The sequence below is a fragment of the Cheilinus undulatus genome, linkage group 13 (genome assembly GCF_018320785.1).
Source record: "Cheilinus undulatus linkage group 13, ASM1832078v1, whole genome shotgun sequence".
NCBI lineage: Eukaryota > Metazoa > Chordata > Actinopteri > Labriformes > Labridae > Cheilinus > Cheilinus undulatus.
The window spans coordinates 28,919,773-28,937,318 of NC_054877.1; the positions used below are offsets into that span (position 1 = coordinate 28,919,773).

Sequence of the window (17,546 nt, forward strand, 5' to 3'; positions counted from 1 at the left end):
GAGGGCCATCAAATCTGGAGGAGCTGGAGAGATTGGCCACAGAAGAATGGGTTGGGATTCCACAGAAGATGTGGCAGAGACTTGTTGAAAACTGTTATCCATCAAAAGGACACTCTATTGACTATTAGTGCCAAGGGGGCTAATTATTTTGACCCTGGTATTTTTAGTTTTTGTGGAATATTTCCATTTCTGTGTGCAAAGAAAAATAATTTCAGCATCCAAAATGAAACTAGGATGTTTGAAAAAGCAGTGTTAAAAATTTCTTGCTTTGTTTAACATAACTTCAGAAATACATTTAAATCAATTAAATTTTCATGGGGGGCTAATAATTTTGTCCTCTTGTGAATGAAACAGTCTATGTGTGTCAAGTTAGTCACCATGAAATGTGATGTGATCTGTAGAAGGCTTAAAATAATACATTACTGTAACTTGTGTAGTTTGCCATGTAGGCCTAAATTTGATACAATGATAATATTTATGTAATTTCTTCCTTTTTCTGCAGGGAATGTCTGAGGAGGCTGTCCGCCAGACACGCAGCCAGAAGAGGGCGCTGGAGAGGGAGGCTGCTCCTCTTTCTGTAGAACCATCCAATGATGACAATGAAAGCAAAAAGCCTAAATTGGACTCATCTGAACCTCCAGCACAGACACAAATTAAACCTACATCTGAACCTGGTCTTACACAGGACAATAAAAGCCTGACTAGAGATGGTTCAGAGTCCAAGAAAGATCAAGTGAAGGAGCAGAGCCGCTCTCCGTTATCTTTAGTGTTACCTCTAGCTTCTCAGCCGGGGAGGGATGATCGAGAGCGGACCCAGAGACAACAGACTTCTGAACCCAGCTCAGAGTTAAGGACTGACTGCAGTGACAGAGCCAGCAGAGCAAGAACAGAACAGGCTATAGATACAAGGAGCCAGGTCCGACCAATGGAGCCAAAAGTGGCCAGTGGCATGCTGGCTGCAGGAGAGGTGAAGGCCACCATCAAAGTGGAAGTTCAGACAGGAGAGCAGCCTGTGGACATGAGTACCTCCAGAGGGTGAGAGACAGTTTACAGCCCTTTTTTACTTATGCACTCCTGAAAATATCAAGAACATCTCACACTGGCTGTCCCTGAAATGCCTCTGAGGCCCTGCTTACATTTGCATTAAGCTATGCGCATTTGGATATCAAGTATCTGCACTTTAGTTTATAGGTCCACACTGTAGGTGGACACGATACGAAAAAAAAAAATCATTTCATATTTGATCATATCATATCATGTACTATCATGTCATATCATTGGCATTTAAAAGTTTTACTTGTGATTCTGTTATTCCGACAGGTGAAGCCTCATGGAGAGGTAGAGGGGCTTGTAAATAACGTGGTAAAACAGTGAAAGAGCAGAATCATGGTGACTGTACCATCTAAAACAGCAGGACTAGATCTATCTCTGCCACAATCTCTGTGAAACATGGTTATGTAATGAGGGCTGCAGTGCTCATTGCATTGTTTCTGGTCACTCACCTGTTTGACTCCCAGGATGTGGTCTCTTGAGGTGGTCAAAAAAGTTTGCAAACTTTATGCAGATTGTCCAAGTAACTGTTCCTTGCACCCCGGCCATTTAGAAAAAAACTGAAGTAGTTCCACAAAGGCCAGTTAGAGTTTCACATCTAAATCTTAAGTTTCAGTTTCATTTTCAGCCATGAATCCCCACTCTGCTGAAACAGCTAACTGAGTGATGTGATTCTCTTGGTTTCTCAGCTTTTACAGCGTTTATACTCTATTTCTTCAAGATCTAAGATCATCCTATCACACACCCCTTGTCCACACTGTGCATTAACAATGCATCTTCACTGATCACCTGATACCTGAACTCGCATGCCTGCTGCTTATGCAAACAACAACACATAGATTATTTCCGTTTCTCTTTTACCGTGGCTTAAGGTCTTTGCACAGTGACTCAGGGTTTTTTTCGCCTAAATTTTTCGCATTTCAAAAAATAAAACCCAGCTTATGTTCTAATCATGCTTACACGCTGACGCCAGTTTTTTCGTCCGTCATTATTTTTTTTCCAAACAGGTTTGATTTTATGTGAATTTTCACATCAAAGTCATTTGAACGGGTGATTTATGATTCAAAATGGTGCCCGCTGCTTCCTTTTTGCTCGATCACCCCTGCCGGACCCCTCCTCTCTCTCTCCCTCTCTCACACTGAAACCTCAGGTTAAAGACTGTGATTTGCCTGTGTATTACGTGGATATCAACCATGGAAATATATCAGCTAAGTGCAGAAGTTTGTTCTCATAACCACCTAACAGAGACTGAATTAAAAGCTGCTCTTTATTTCTCCAACTTAGCAGAGCTGTGATGTACGAGCTGGTGCTGCATGAAGCTTTCTGTCAGGACGGATGAATCAAGTGTGGTTTTCAATGAGTGACAGACCCACAGGCTCATGCTCACTGCATGTTTTCATTGAAGTACCAAAAAATTAGCCACATTCCAAGAATTTCCGTAGCTGATACAAATACAGTTTTTCCGAATATTCCCTGCTATGTTCTCACATCAGCTAATCCTGTTTTATGGGGAATCCTTGTTGTAGGCTGGCAGAAAAAATTCCAGGTAAAGTTGAGGTGGAAAATTTGGTTGTTAGCATTCAGACATTCAGCTTTCCCCAAAATCTTTGGGTGACTATTTAATTTTGTCTAAGTGGGAAAATACTGTTAAGTGGACTTTTTTTTTCTGCTGAGACATCTGCCTCAAGTATATGTTAGAGAGTGGTGGTTTGAATGTTCAGGAAACTTCATGTGTTCAGAAGTTATCTGGTTTGTATGAAACAATGAACACTTTTTGACTTGAGTGTTTGACAGGTTAAAACTTACCTATGAGAGCAAACATGACACTTCTTTGAGTCCTAATAGACCAAATTGTTCAAAGTTAGTTGTATAATTGTGAAGTTCATCTAACTTTGTCTTTAGAGGAACAAGGTAAGAGTTTTTTAGTCCACAGAGGTAAACTTTTATCTTGTAGTCTACCTCCATTTTCCCCCCACTCACCACCTGAACCCTAAAACTCCCCTCACACAAAATGAAGCCGTGTGTCACAAACCAGTTCCAGCCGGTTGTTACCATGGTTTCCACAGTGGAAGGAACAGTGAGGGGAGGGGAAGGGGGAGGTGTGTCACGTGATGATGACTTGGAGGTCATGTGACTTCTTTGGAAGAGTAGTGATTAATCCACAGGAAGTGATGATGGCGCTAAGCCCTGAAGAGAGAGCAACACACACACTATCACACAAAAACATGGAGAACAGCTAGGAGAGATCGACCTCATGTTGTCACATGTTGACTCCACTTGTTATGCATCATACAAATACATAATCTGTGTAAACACACTGAGGAATCATTTTAGAGGAACATTACTCTTGGTCTTAAGTTTTTTAGTGCCCCTAGTCAAAGAATTTAGGTCATCCACTCTTACATGTGGCTGGCAGTTGAACTAGTTGCTTTGCAGGAGAAGCTATATGTGCATAATCATGTAGACAGAAGAGAGAGTGCAGCTAAACAACCTCCAAGATTCCCACCATGCTCTAATGTCCTTAAAAAAAACTAAGTCTCACGCACATGACAATTGACAATGTGTAGGAAATCCTTGCTTTTGTACAGTGATTGTGTTGTGACTTTAAGATCTTTACTGGAGCTTCCCGCATTGAAATCCCACCTCATTCCTCCTTAGGATTTAGGACTGTCTGCTGTTGAAATTGTGTCATAATGAAGAGAAGCTGTGTGAAGGATCTGTGTGTCTGGACTTGCTGAGATTATATAGAATCTTAGCAACCCACTGACAAAACTGTCATTTGGTTTAATACAGAAGTTACTCATGGACACTAACATTTTAGCTGTTTAAAGGGCTTTAAAGAACCTCCAAAGGCTATAAATTGGTCTGATTTGATGCAATTGGGCTGTCAGAATAACTTCATATTCTACTACTGAACTTAGTTAAAATAACAACGTGATTTTGTTTTTAATCTAAGTGTGCATGCATATTTCTACAATCTTGCTATATTTTTAAGTGCATTAAAAACAAGCACTAGGTAGTTTTCCTTGAGACCTGGACCAAGCACAAACATATTATCATAACAATTAAAGGATACAAGTGGATGTCAGTGACTAAATCATGGATAACAGTCATTTTTTAATAAATTATCATTCTGGGAAGACTGGTATAATTCTATCTTGATGCTTGATTTAGGAAATACTGTCTTATGATTGACTGTGTCTGCCTTGTATCCAGCAGTATAAATAGGGAGAAGCGCCCTCCGTCCCCTGAAGATGATGATGTCATCATCTTGTCAGATAACGACTCCCCAAGTCCTCCAGTGAATGGCTTGAGCCATTTTAAGGAACTCGACACAGACCTGCTCATGGTAAGAGACACCCTAACAATGAGAAAAAAGTCCTGTACTTTAAACCTCTTCTTACTGGCACGGATCAAGAGCATTTTTGTGGCCTTTTCATGTATGAGCATTGCAAATTGATTCAGTTGGGACAGGCTAGACTCATTTAAATAAATGATTAGACAAGGGATAAATATGTTATGTTGTTGATAGCACATGCATCAGTTTGAGCTCAGCTATTGAACATTTTAGTCACCAGAAAGGTTTTTTTGTCTTTTATAACTTCATTTGGTGCAAGTGATGGTTTTTTGTGATATGTTCATACAGAAGAGCAGCCCAGCGGAGAGGGAGCAAATCATTAAACAGCTGAAGGAGGAGCTAAGATTGGAGGAGGCCAAGCTGGTGCTGCTGAAGAAACTTCGCCAGAGTCAGATACAGAGAGACACGCTTCAGAAGGTAATTGTACCGTGCCGTGAAAAAGTATTTGCCCCCTTTCTGTTTCCTGATTTTTATCACACGTAAATGTTTCGGATCATCAAACCAGTTTTAATCTCTCATAAAGACAACCCAAGTAAATACAAAGTGCAGTTTCTAAATGATGATTTTATTTATTAAGGGGAAAGAAAATCCAAGCTTAACTGTGAAAACGTAATTGCCCCCTCTTCTTAAATCATGAGTTAGCTGTGATTAACTACAGTTCTTGGAAAGGTGAGTGTAATTTCACTGGCCAAACCCAGGCCTGATTATCGCCACATTTGTTGATTCAAGAAATCCCTTAAATAGAAGCTGACAGACAAAGTGAAGTAGGCTACTAGATCTCAGAAAGAAACGCATCATGCCACAATCCAAAGAAATTAAAGAACAAATGAGAGGCAAAGTGATTGAAATCTATCAGTCTGGAAAAGGTTACAAAGCCATTTCCAAGGCTTTGGGACTCCAGCAAACCATGGTCAGAGCCATTATCCACAAATGGAGAAAACTGGCAACAGTGATAAACCTTCCGAGGTGTGGTTGGCCAACCAAAATGACTCCAAGAGTGCAACGACGACTCATACAGGAGGTCCTAAAAGAATCCAGAATGACATCCAAAGAACTGCAGGCCCTACTGGCCTCAGTTAAGGTCAGAGTTCATGACTCAATCATAAGAAAGACACTGGGCAAAAATGGCATCCATGAGAGTTCCAAGGCCTAAACCACTGCTTACAAAAAAGAACACAAAGTCTTGTCTCACATTTGCCAAGAAACATCTTGATGATCCCCAAGACTTTTGGAGAAATATTCTGTGAACTGTCGAGACAAAAGTTGAACTTTCTGGAGGATGTGCGGCTCATTAGATCTGGCTTAAAAATAAATAATTGGGTTATGCAGCAGGACAACGACCTGGAACATACCAGCAAGTCCACCTCTGAATGGCTAAAAAAAAACAAGATTATAACCAAAGATTAAGATTTTGGAGTGGCCAAGCCATAACCGTGCATTTTAAAAAATGGGCCGTATACCATTAAGTACATAAACTGCGTGGCGTGCCAGTTTGACAGAGAACACTCCTAAGTAAAGACAACAGATGACAGACGGAAGGGCACAACATCTCCTGGGCTGTGAGTCTGTCTCATCACTGCATGCTGAGAGCTCAACAGTATTAAAGCTAGTACAGTAGATATACAGACTCCCTACAGCGAGTACAGATACTAAAAGAGCTGCACAGAAACTGCCTATTGAAGACTTGACCAAATGGAATTCAAATGTTCATGCAGGAGGTCAGTTTAAACCTTCTTCCCCTTTGGGGGATTTAAAAACCTGGGTGTGGCTTATGTATTCTGTGGTAATCCAAATCAGACAAAGGTACCCACAGATTGAAAACACAAACACTACAAGTAGTCTTCTTGTTTACACCTGGTTTTATTGTTTGCTTTTGGTGATCAGATCACAGGGGGACAGCTTGGAGTACAGGGCCCAAGAAGGAAGTTAAAAAATCAGAGTCTAACTCTTGAGCACTTAGTTGATCTATCCTCAGATGAAAAACACTGAGTTTTCCATTTTAGAACAGCAAATTTAACTTAGGTAAATCAGTTATGAGTAGGTTCACTTGGGAGTTCAGTGTTGGCATTGGCAATATGACCATGAAAAGCCATCGTCAGTGGAGGCCCAATGCAGTTGCTCACCATGGCAACTGGTAACAACTAAAGGTCCACATGCTTTATCTTCTCAAACTAGTATTTCTCTGTGCTTCTTTACTAATTTCTAGGGAAAAAGAGTTACACACGCATGTTTGGGCTATTAGGGCCACAAAAAAAGAAAAAAAGCTAGACTTTGAGATAGATATAATATTCAAGATTTATTTAATACATTTATAAGAATGAAAATTAACTAATGAAAACCAGACATTGCTTTTGAACTGTGGTTCAACAGAATTATTTTAAAAAACAAACTCATGAAACAGGCCTGGACAAAAATGATGGTACCCCTAGAAAAGATTGAAAATAATGTGACCATAGGGACATGTTCAACCAAGGTGTGTCCTCTAATTAGCATCGCAGGTGTCTACAAACTTGTAATCAGTCAGTCGGCCTATTTAAAGGGTGACAAGTAGTCACTGTGCTGTTTGGTGATATGGTGTGTACCACACTAAACATGGACCAGAGGAAGCAAAGAGAGAGTTGTCTCAGGAGATTAGAAAGAAAATTATAGACAAGCATGTTAAAGGTAAAGGCTACAAAACCATCTCCAAGCAGCTTGATGTTCCTGTGACTACAGTTGCACATATTATTCAGAAATTTAAGATCCACGGAACTGCCAGAACAACCTCCAAAGACATTAAAGGTGAACTCCAAGGTCAAGGTACATCAGTGTCAGATAGCACCATCCATTGTTGTTTGAGCCAAAGTGGACTTCATGGGAGACGACCAAGGAGGACACCGCTGTTGAAAACAAATCATCAAAAATGCGAGACTGGAATTTGCCAAACTGCATGTTGACAAGCCACAAAGCTTCTGGGAGAATGTCCTATGGACAGACGAGACAAAACTGGAACTTTTTGGCAAGGCACATCAGCTCTATGTTCACAGATGCAAAAATGAAGCATACCAAGAAAAGAACACTGTCCCTACAGTGGAACATGGAGGAGGCTCTGTTATGTTCTGGGGCTGCTTTGCCGCATCTGGCACAGGGTGTCTTGAATCTGTGCAGGGTACAATGAAATCTCAAGACTGTCAAGCTATTCTAGAGAGAAATGTGCAGTGTCAGAAAGCTTGGTCTCAGTTGCAAGTCATGGGTCTTGCAACAGGATAATGACCCAAAACACACAGCTAAAAACACCCAAGAATGGCTAAGAGCAAACATTGGACTGTTCTGAAGTGGCCTTCTATGAGCCCTGATCTAAATCCTATTGAACATCTGTGGAAGGAGCTGAAACATGCAGTCTGGAGAAGGCACCCTTCAAACCTGAGACAACTGGAGCAGTTTGCTCATGAGGAGTGAGCCAAAATACCTGCTGAGAGGTGCAGAAGTCTCATCGAAAGTTACAGAAATCGCTTGATTGCAGTGATTGCCTCAAAAGGTTGTGCAACAAGATATTAAGTTATGGGTACCATCATTTTTGTCCAGGCCTGTTTCATGAATTTGTTTTTAAAATAATTCTGTTGAACCACAATTCAAAAGCAATGTCTGATTTTCATTAGTTAATTTTCATTAATTTTTATTAATCATCACTTTTGTCAGATTCAAGTTATTTCTGTGACTATTGTGGGTTTTTCTTTCATTAACAGAGGAGTACCAACAATTTTGTCCACGTGTGTATTAATTGATTTCAAATTAGTTAATGCCCCATATATTCTGACGCAATTTGAACATATTCTATAAGAATTGTAAAGGTTAAGAAAATTTTTCTAAAATTTTTTTTTTTAGTTTAGATTATGATAACCTGTAAAGCATACCTGTAATGCCAGTTCACACAACCTTTCAGCATCAGTGCTGTATCAGAAACTTGGATGAACAGTGAACGGTTCATTGACTTTGAACTGGAAAGGTATAAAATGGTCTATATGAACAGAAAAAACAAGAAAGGTGGTGGTGTTGCTTTGTTTGTGGACAGGAAAGGTTTCAAGGTTGATGAAAATCTGTCAATAGTGGTGGATAATCTTCTTGAATGTGTTACTATAGAAATATTATTGGAAAAAAAAGAAAAACATTGTGAGTTTTACAGAACAGCAGGTTCAAACATAGACTTTTTCAATGACTGGATGGAGGAACATTTTTCAAAAACAAGTCAAAAAGTCATGTTTATCTGTGGTGACTTTAACATTGACTTGCTAAATTAAAATCAACACAAAACGGCAAAAGAATTAATCAACACATTGTACAATTTAAGTCTATACCCTAAAATCACCAGACCCAGCTGCTTTTCTTCCCATAGTGCCTCATCTTCACAAATCAAATAGGCAATAACACCATGAGTGGAGTGTTAGTTTGTGATATCAGTGGCCACCTGCCTGTTTTCACAATTTACAACAATAAATACAAAAATAACCAACAGGAAATCAAACTACAATACAGAAGGGTTAGAACAGAAGAGTCTATGGATAAATTAAGGAATGGTTTGCTAGCACAAGACTGGGGACCAATATATAAAGAAAAATACATCAATAAAGAATTTGATGAATTTTTAAACATTTTTAATGTATTCTGTGATAAGAATTGTCCAATCAAACAATATAGAAAAAACAAATCATATAGATTATCGGTGGATCACAAAGGTACTTCAAAATGCTTGTAAAAAGAAAAATACACTATATAGAGATTTTCTAAAAGATAGAACAACAGAAACTGAAAAGAAATATAAAAATAAGTTAATGAGTATTATGAGAATATGTAAAAAGGAATATCATAATGAAATATTAGAAAATAAGAAAAATAATATTAAAGGTATATGGAATAGTTTGAACAGTATTATAAGAAATGGCTCTAGACAGACTAATTACCCTGAATATTTTATTGATGATTTAAATATTGATAGTATGGAGGAGGTAGTTAATAAGTTTAGTCATTTCTTTGTAAATGTTGGACTGAACTTGGCAGAAAAAATCCCTGATCCACAAATGAGTAGAAGTAACAATGAAGAAGTCATAGAAAGGAATCCTTCTTCTATGTTTCTCAGAGCAATAGAAGAAAAAGAAATTATAGACACTGTTAATAAATGTAAAAACATCAACTGACTGTCATGACAGAGATATGAAAACAGTCAAAAGAGTCATCGTTTGGATTTCTAAACCACTCACTCACATTTTCAGACTCTCATTCCAAACCGGTCAATTTCCACATAAAATGAAACTAGCAAAAGTAACACCGCTATACAAAACTGAGAATCGACACCACTTCACAAATTACAGGCCTTTTTCATTTCTTCCTCGATTCTCAAAAATTCTAGAAAAACTTTTCAACAATAGATTAGACAATTTTATAGAAAAACACAACTTACTCAGCAACAGTCAATATGGATTCAGATCAAACCACTCAACATCACTCGCTTTAACAGAACTCAGAAACTATTACAGATTCCATAGATGAAAAGCAATATGCAGCAGGAGTATTCATTGATCTAAAAAAGCATTTGATACAATTAACCATGACATATTCATTTACAAATTGGAACAGTATGGGATCAGGGGAGTAGTTTTGAATTGTGTGAAGAATTATTTAGGAAACAGGCAGCAATATGTGAAGATGGGTGACTGTTCATCAGAATGTCTGGATATTGTGTGTGGTGTCCCCCAGGGGTCAGTGTTGGGACCAAAACTACTTGTCCTATATATTAATGATATTTGTAAAGTGTCTAGTTTAATGAAAACTTTGTGTCTGTTATGACAGTGGAAATAAGATTATTTTCATATTCATACTAGAAATTTATCCTGTTGGCCAGGTGTTTACAGACATTGTCAGAGCTGTTCACTTGTGATCAAATGCACCTAAAGGATATTTTAATACCAGCTGTAAAAAGGCTTTGTAGTCATTTTCTTTCTACTTTGTTTTTAGCCCTCTGGATTGTCCGGTTCCTCTGCTCCCCCTCCTCTAATTCGTGGTACAATTACAAGCAATAAAGGCTCCCAGCAGGTAAATCTGTCTACTGTGTCTTTAGCCGGGCATTTTATCAGTGAAACATTTTGTTCTCACTGAAATTCATAGTATTTCTGAATTTTTTATTTTCTGTTTTTTGTTTGTTTTTTTTGTTTTGTTTTGTTTCTCACAACAGATTTTGACTGCAAGGAGTTCGGGGACAGTCATCCCTCCCCCCCTGGTGAGAGGTGGCCAGCAAGTGTCGTCCAAACATGGATCCCAAATCATAATGCCTCCTCTGGTCAGAGGGGCACAGGTGAGTCATGGGGTATTGTTTTCAATGTATGCCAGTATTTCAAATTTTAATCTTATTAGTTAAAAATATTCCTCCTTTGTCCAACAACAGTCTGAGCTGTACTGTTTTGCTGCTGTTTCTCAGAGACCTTAGAGATAAACTTCAGGGGAATAAATACACCTAAACTTAGGACTTATGATCTCTCTTTGCACCTCTCTCTCTTTGTGTGTGCCCTTTGCCTTGGTGCTTTTGATGTCCCTCCCTTGTCCACCACTACCTTTGTCTGTGATGTGTCTCTGTGTCATCCCTCTCATTGTCCTGGTTAGCCCATCTCTGTATCTCCACAGCAGATCCAGGCTCTCCGTCAGCAACAGCAGCAGCAGCTGGCTGCCTCTGGAGGCTCAGGACCCCCTCCTCTGTTGTTGGGCCCAAAGACCTCAGCTCCTGCAGGCCAGAGTCACAGAGGAATGGTCCAGCCAGGCCTCATCAGAGTTGGCAGTAGTGCCACCACCTTGGTCAGTATCTCCCAGTGGCTTTCAATAATAAATTAAACACATTTTTAAACAAATTTTAAATAAGCACAAATAGGTTCCATTTCACACCTAAAAATTGGAACCACCACCAAAATGTTACTCATGTAGAGGTATTATTACTTAGCTTGGATATAGTTTGTGTCTCATGGTATAAGTTGGAAAACTGTCCCAAAATGCTTCTTGTGCGTGCATTTTATTTAGTTTGGTTTCTTAGTATCAAAATATTTTGTACTGTTACAAAAAAAATATTTCATTTACATTTTTAACAGCAATTTCAAGGTTCCTACATACTTTGAAAGTACAATTTTAAACCTTTACACCTAAACTGAGAAAAACTAATACCACTTTTTGCGCAGATAAACAGTCAAAAATTAAAAGCATGTGAAATTTCTAGGTACACTAGACCAGGACTGATTTTTTTTTTTTTTTTTTTTTGATTCGGTGCACTGTTTATGAAATGTCAAATGGAAAAGGGCAAAGAACTTTTTGGTCATGAAAGCCCAAATCTGATGATTTCTGTGCACATTCAGTGTCTCTTTTTTGCCAGTATACCATATGGAGATATTTATTTTAACATTTTTCAGGCATGCTTAACTGATACCAAACAGTTTCGTTATTAAAAAGGAAAATTACAATTTTTTTCTCTGGTAGGACCTGTCAAAGATCATGATTAAATGCATACAAAGTTGGTCTGATAACAAGGATTTGATTAAGACAAGTCTTCTTTGAATTTAAGACTTCTCACAACTAAAAATAAGCCTTTTTTGCCTCAGATTTCAAAAGTCCAATTTGAGAACTGTAACACTTTTCAAGTGTCTGCGGGACCCCTGAATTTAGTCTTTACCTTTAAGAAAATAAAAGCATATAGTCAGTTATATGATTGAGTACTTTAATTTTATCTGTGAATTGTACATGGTTTAAAGTTTTCCTCAGATTAGGTTTACTAGATTTAATAATGTATTGAGTTACTCATACTCGCCCACCACTTGTCCAATAGGAATCATGGACGAGACTGACGTAGTAAGTGGTCTGGTAGAGCATAGCCACATAGTAAAGCTGTTATTAATCCTAACTCAGAGGTGTCAAACTCAAGGCCCGAGGCCAAATCCGGCCTGCAAGATTATATCATATTTCTATTATATCTGGCCCATCGGTATGAGGTCTGCAGAAGTATCAAATGTAAACTTATCCTTGATGATTTAAGATATCCTTGTTAAGTCATACAATCTGAAAAAGTAAGGAGTAAAAATAATTAGATAAGAAGTCATGAATATGGGAAAAGAAATTAATTTGTGTTTTAATTTCACATTTTCAATTTTGCATCTCACTATCAGGACTCAAACTTAGGATCCTGACTTTTTCTTTCGTACTTTGAGCATTTCATACCATAATTTTGACTTCTTGTATCAATTATTTTGAACTTTTTGATTCATAATTTTAATTTTTAAGGCATATTTTGACCTTTTTTTTTTTTTACTAATTATGTTTCGTCTCATATTTTCAACTCCTAACTATGACATCATAATCCCATAGTTTGACCTTTAAGACACTGAATTTAAAAATTTGAACCATATTTTGACTTTTAATTTCATGATTTTGACTTTCTTTCTAATATATTTGCCTTTTAAAAACATTTTTCAATTCATGTTTTGACCTTTTTGGACTAATAAATTTTCTTTTTTCAGATTTTGAGCCTTTAAACTTATCTTTTTATTTATGTATTATTTCTTCTTTTTTTAAAATCCTTTATCATCATTTTTTTATATTTTATTACTGGTGAAATGAGGTTGACAGTTTATGATTAAACAGGTGACCCTGTTAGGCTCTCAGGTGAGACCTGAATCCAGAATCTGGCCCCTGCTGTGATTGGGTTTGACACCCCTGTCCTAACTCTGCATCAGATTTAAACCTCTGGAGAAAAATGAATGACCAAACACGTGAAATGATTGCTGTATATCTATTGCATCAGCTTTGGAATAGAAGGACGTGTTCAACGTGTACCGGTATGCACTTTATTGCCCATCATTTTTAGTATCAGGAACAGAAAGAAACCGGTTAAACTCGTGTCTACAAGAGAAACTACAAGTTACTGTTTACCTAAAAACGTGAACGTCATGTACATTTGTAATAACGTTGTCTTACATCGTTTTATTCTTTTACGACGAACAGTGACAACAAGGCTGCTGTTCATGGTTTAAGTGAGTAATTTTAGACATGAATACACAGAAACAACGGAATTTTTATCCGTAGTAGTAGTACTATTTGCACAATTTTGTTGGCAAGTAGGTTAACTAGTTTTATCCCGCTAAATGCCATTAAAAACAATAATGGCCGTAGTTCAGCTCCCGTTTTCCCTGCAAAAGTGGTCTTCGTGAACAAAGTAATACCCTGACAGGTTGTCAACACATACACCATAGATAATAAGTGTAAATTGAGCTCACTGTTAGAGAACTACGTGAAGTGGTAATGTTTATTTGCCAACGGCAGTCTTGACCGACAGTTGCTAGCAGACGTTATCTTCATCGTGAGCGCGCGTCTCAAGCTAACCGTCATCCTCGTGTCAGTGCTGTTTAGCTTGTAGGAGAACGTGTCGTGCTTCTTTCAGCTTTTTTATTAAAATGACACAGTTACCTATTAACAGTTTTTTCGGAGAACTGGTGGATTAAACTTGCAGGTATCTTGATGTCATGTTAAATGAAGTTAAATTTGCTAACGTCAGTGTCTAAAAAGACAGAGACAGAAATGTATTATAACCTCTTATAAGTGAATAACCGTAGTTTTAACCTCTGATTTTCACTGATTTATTTTGTTGTGGTAAAGCCATATATGTTATTGTTATTAGAGCATATTTCATGATTGGTCTGACCCAGTTTGAAATGGTCTCCGTGTGCCTCAGCCGTCTTTTTTTGTAAACATCAGATGGTTATTCAACAATAACTGCTCTCCAACCACTTCCGCTGACCTTAAACAAGCCAAAGATATTTCTAATCTTGTTCTGATGTTTATACCTGTCATGTTTCTCTCTGTCTTTGTTTTCAAAGGGCTCTCCATCAAGTTTGAAGGGCTCTTCCTCAGGAAGCGGCCTCTCGGTGGTTGGTGTGAATGACTCTCCAGCCAGCCGACAAGCTGCAGCTAAACTTGCCCTGCGGAAACAACTAGAGAAGACCCTACTGGAGATTCCCCCTCCCAAGCCGCCTGCCCCTGAGTTCAACTTCCTGCCCTCTGCTGCCAACAATGAGTTTATCTACCTGGTGGGACTGGAGGAAGTGGTACAGAATCTACTGGACACCATCCACAGAGGTGTGTAGAACTTCTTCTCTGATGACTTTCTGTTTGGGTGGTAAAAGTAGTAATTAACCGGCTGACCACAGGTAAATAATTGGCAATGAGACCAAATTTCACCCACCTCTGCTGTTCACATAATGTTTTGAGCTGAGGACTTTGTCCAACAAAAACTGCACTCCACATGGAATAATTACTAAACAGTAAGGCAATAATTTGGTTTCATTGAAAAATTTCACTTAATGAGAGAGAAAAGCTGTAATACAGGCCTTTGTAGTTTGTGCTGTGAGCTACTAAAAACAAGTATCCTGACATTGTTTACAGTGCAAACAAGTAAGGGAATTTTTACTGCTTTTCGCCTTCATGTGGAAATTCATCCATGAAACCAGTAGTAAAAGCACCTTATGAAGCACAGTTTTTAATAAGAGACTACTTAATCCAAAACAAGAAGTAAGAATGTGTGTCCGTTTTCAATCAGTGTCTCTTGATTTCCAAACTCTTCTTCTAGGAAAAACGGGTGTTGCACTTTCCAAGCCCATAGTCAGAGACCCCTTCGTCTGCACCCAGTGCCACACTGACTTCACCTGCCGTTGGAGGCAGGACAAGGCAAAAGGCGGGGCAGTCTTCTGTGAACACTGCATGTCATCCAATCAGAAAAAGGCTTTGAAAGCTGAACATACCAATAGGCTTAAAGCAGCATTTGTCAAAGCACTTCAACAAGAGCAAGAAATAGAGCAGCGAGTAATTCAGCAGACATCTTCAGTCTCCCACGGTAGCTCTTCATCCTCGCCTTCATCATCGCTGAAAGCTGAGCAGCTGGTGTCTCAGCAGCTGAAGCAGGCTCAGGCCAGAGCATCCTCCCTCCAGCATCACCGTCAGGCCAGCCAAGGGGCCAATATTCTTCATCATCACTCCATCAAGCAGGTTAGAATCACTAATTTCATCACTTAAAATGCTTAGAAATTTGCAGAATTTAGGCCGCAGCTAAAATATCATCTTGTCTCTTGACTCCCTTCAGAGCTCCCAGGGCCAGCTGTCCCATGGTGTCTCATCATTAGGGGTGAGGGGCATGCCACACTCCTTCTCCTCCTCCTCCCAGCTGCAGAGTGCAGTAGCGGCCGCAGCTTTGGTCAGCCGGCCAGGTAAGCACGCCCATGTTTCCCATCGCTCTGTCCAGAGTTCAAAGGTGAGCAGCAGTGGGATCGGCGGCAGCAGGAATGTCAGCGGAAGTAGTTCTTCATCCACTGCATGGAAGAAGCAGAGCAGCAGCCACACAGGTAGACTAACATCAACACCAGCCCAACTCTGGCGCCTGACACCTGCTCTATTTCAAATTCCTGTCTCGTCCAAAAACGATCCTTAAACTTTCTAGTAACAGCCTTTTCTAGCATTTAGGAATCTTGTGCAGATGTTTCAAACTAGTAGTAACTCCCATATTACATGTTTTAAGATGAGGTAATCTCAGTCTTCCTGACTTGGCCCCTCAGTTTGGTGCTCTACCAATTATCCCCGAGTGTCACTTCTTTCCCTTTGAGTAGAAATACTGCCTAGTTTCTCTGGGTCTGCCTGGGTTTCCCTTGAACTATGGTTGGCAATATATTCTGGGGCTCTGTCAAATTGTTGTGCTTTTTAATCAAATTGAAAAAATGTCAACACAGCTCTTTCCACATCTTAAACCTGCATCTATGTCTTGTTCTCACAGGAGTAACCATGGCCTACGTGAACCCCAGCCTGACAGGTCATAAGATGTCAGCCACGGTCGACGCCCGTCATAGGGAGTACCTGCTGGACATGATCCCCTCTCGCTCTTCAATCTCTCAGACTGCAAACACATGGAAATAATGTAAACAGTACTCAGCTAGTCATTCTTAGATTTTGTACAGTTTCCTCAGCTTTGATAAGTTGGTCAGCAGCTACCCCTGGAGGACTCTTTAGCAAATACAATCTTCTTAAGTGAAGAAATGTTCTTCCTTTCATTTGTTTTGACTGTCGTTTAAGTTTGCTTATTTCCTGGTGTTTATTTTTAATTGCATTGTTCTCTGGTAACTGTTCAGAAAACAGTTCATTTGAGTGGGGCTAAAATAATAAATATAAATAAAAAAATCATATACTTGAAGGGCTTCCCCCCCCTGGGAACTTGTGTCCTCCAGACTGGGTGGTTACATTTGTGGTAATGTGCTCTTTTTTTTTGGGTTTATACACCCATTCTGCCATGATGTGGGTCAAACTGGCCCAAACTTTGACACTTGAATGGTTATGGTCATACCGAGAGTTCAAGAGTTCACATTTAACAAAACACACTTTAATAATAAAGGAAAATAAATCTAGTTAAGTTGTAAACTTTTCAGTTCATCATCCCTGTAGTTTTGTTAGGTTATTATGTATTTACAGTAAGTTATTTTTGTTTTGTTTTTTGGCTTGATGTATAAAATCACTCAGTATATTGTGGTTTTCACAGATGAAGAGTTTATTCTAGCTTTGTTTTTTTCCTTCTTCTAAACAGCATGCCAATCTTGAACCCCTTTGTTGGTTTTGCACCTTAGCTGAAAAGGCATGGTGTCGATGCTTAACTCATCTGTAATTAGCATTTGTAATTTTCTTATTTTATATTCATGTCAACATTGTAAGGTTATTTTGAGAATCACGTCATGCTGAGAAAATGCGAACTCCGAGGAGCAGAATTGGCCACGCTGGAGTCATCTTGGCTCAGATTTATTCAACCACAATACCTGCGATATGCTGCTTATAGTTAGCCCAGAATCAGTTTTGACTATTTTCAGCTAGCAAGACCCTGGAAAACACGTCTTTATCTGTACCCTCACCAGAATGCATACATTCTCTGCTTATCACTGCAATGTACAAACTTGCAACTAAATTTATTTGGTTTACTTTTTTCCTAGCTCCTAAAGAAATAAAAAAGCTATACATTTTAAGACTTGTTTTCTTTTTTATATGTGAAATAGTGCTGTTGAATTGTTCACAGTGATGAAAAAAATTAAATAAAAAAAAAAATATATGC

At 38.8% G+C, this 17,546-nt stretch overlaps 1 protein-coding gene across 8 annotated transcripts in view; it reads left to right on the forward strand.

The window, feature by feature from the left end:
- LOC121520190 (transcriptional repressor p66 alpha-like) overlaps nucleotides 1-17,460 on the forward strand; it is a 33,893-nt gene extending 16,433 nt beyond the window's left edge. For 4 of the 8 annotated variants that reach the window (XM_041803548.1, XM_041803550.1, XM_041803549.1 and 1 more), the window contains exons 2-11: nucleotides 503-1,035; nucleotides 4,267-4,399; nucleotides 4,697-4,825; nucleotides 10,397-10,474; nucleotides 10,614-10,733; nucleotides 11,039-11,227; nucleotides 14,287-14,545; nucleotides 15,036-15,451; nucleotides 15,546-15,804; nucleotides 16,230-17,460. In XM_041803548.1, the coding sequence (XP_041659482.1) occupies nucleotides 506-1,035; nucleotides 4,267-4,399; nucleotides 4,697-4,825; nucleotides 10,397-10,474; nucleotides 10,614-10,733; nucleotides 11,039-11,227; nucleotides 14,287-14,545; nucleotides 15,036-15,451; nucleotides 15,546-15,804; nucleotides 16,230-16,369 (2,253 nt within the window). In that variant the 5' untranslated portion in view covers nucleotides 503-505 and the 3' untranslated portion in view covers nucleotides 16,370-17,460. The remainder of the gene's footprint in view (nucleotides 1-502; nucleotides 1,036-4,266; nucleotides 4,400-4,696; nucleotides 4,826-10,396; nucleotides 10,475-10,613; nucleotides 10,734-11,038; nucleotides 11,228-14,286; nucleotides 14,546-15,035; nucleotides 15,452-15,545; nucleotides 15,805-16,229) is intronic. The other 4 variants (XM_041803555.1, XM_041803553.1, XM_041803554.1 and 1 more) reach the window with 4 other exon arrangements.
- Nucleotides 17,461-17,546: the final 86 nt, after the last annotated feature.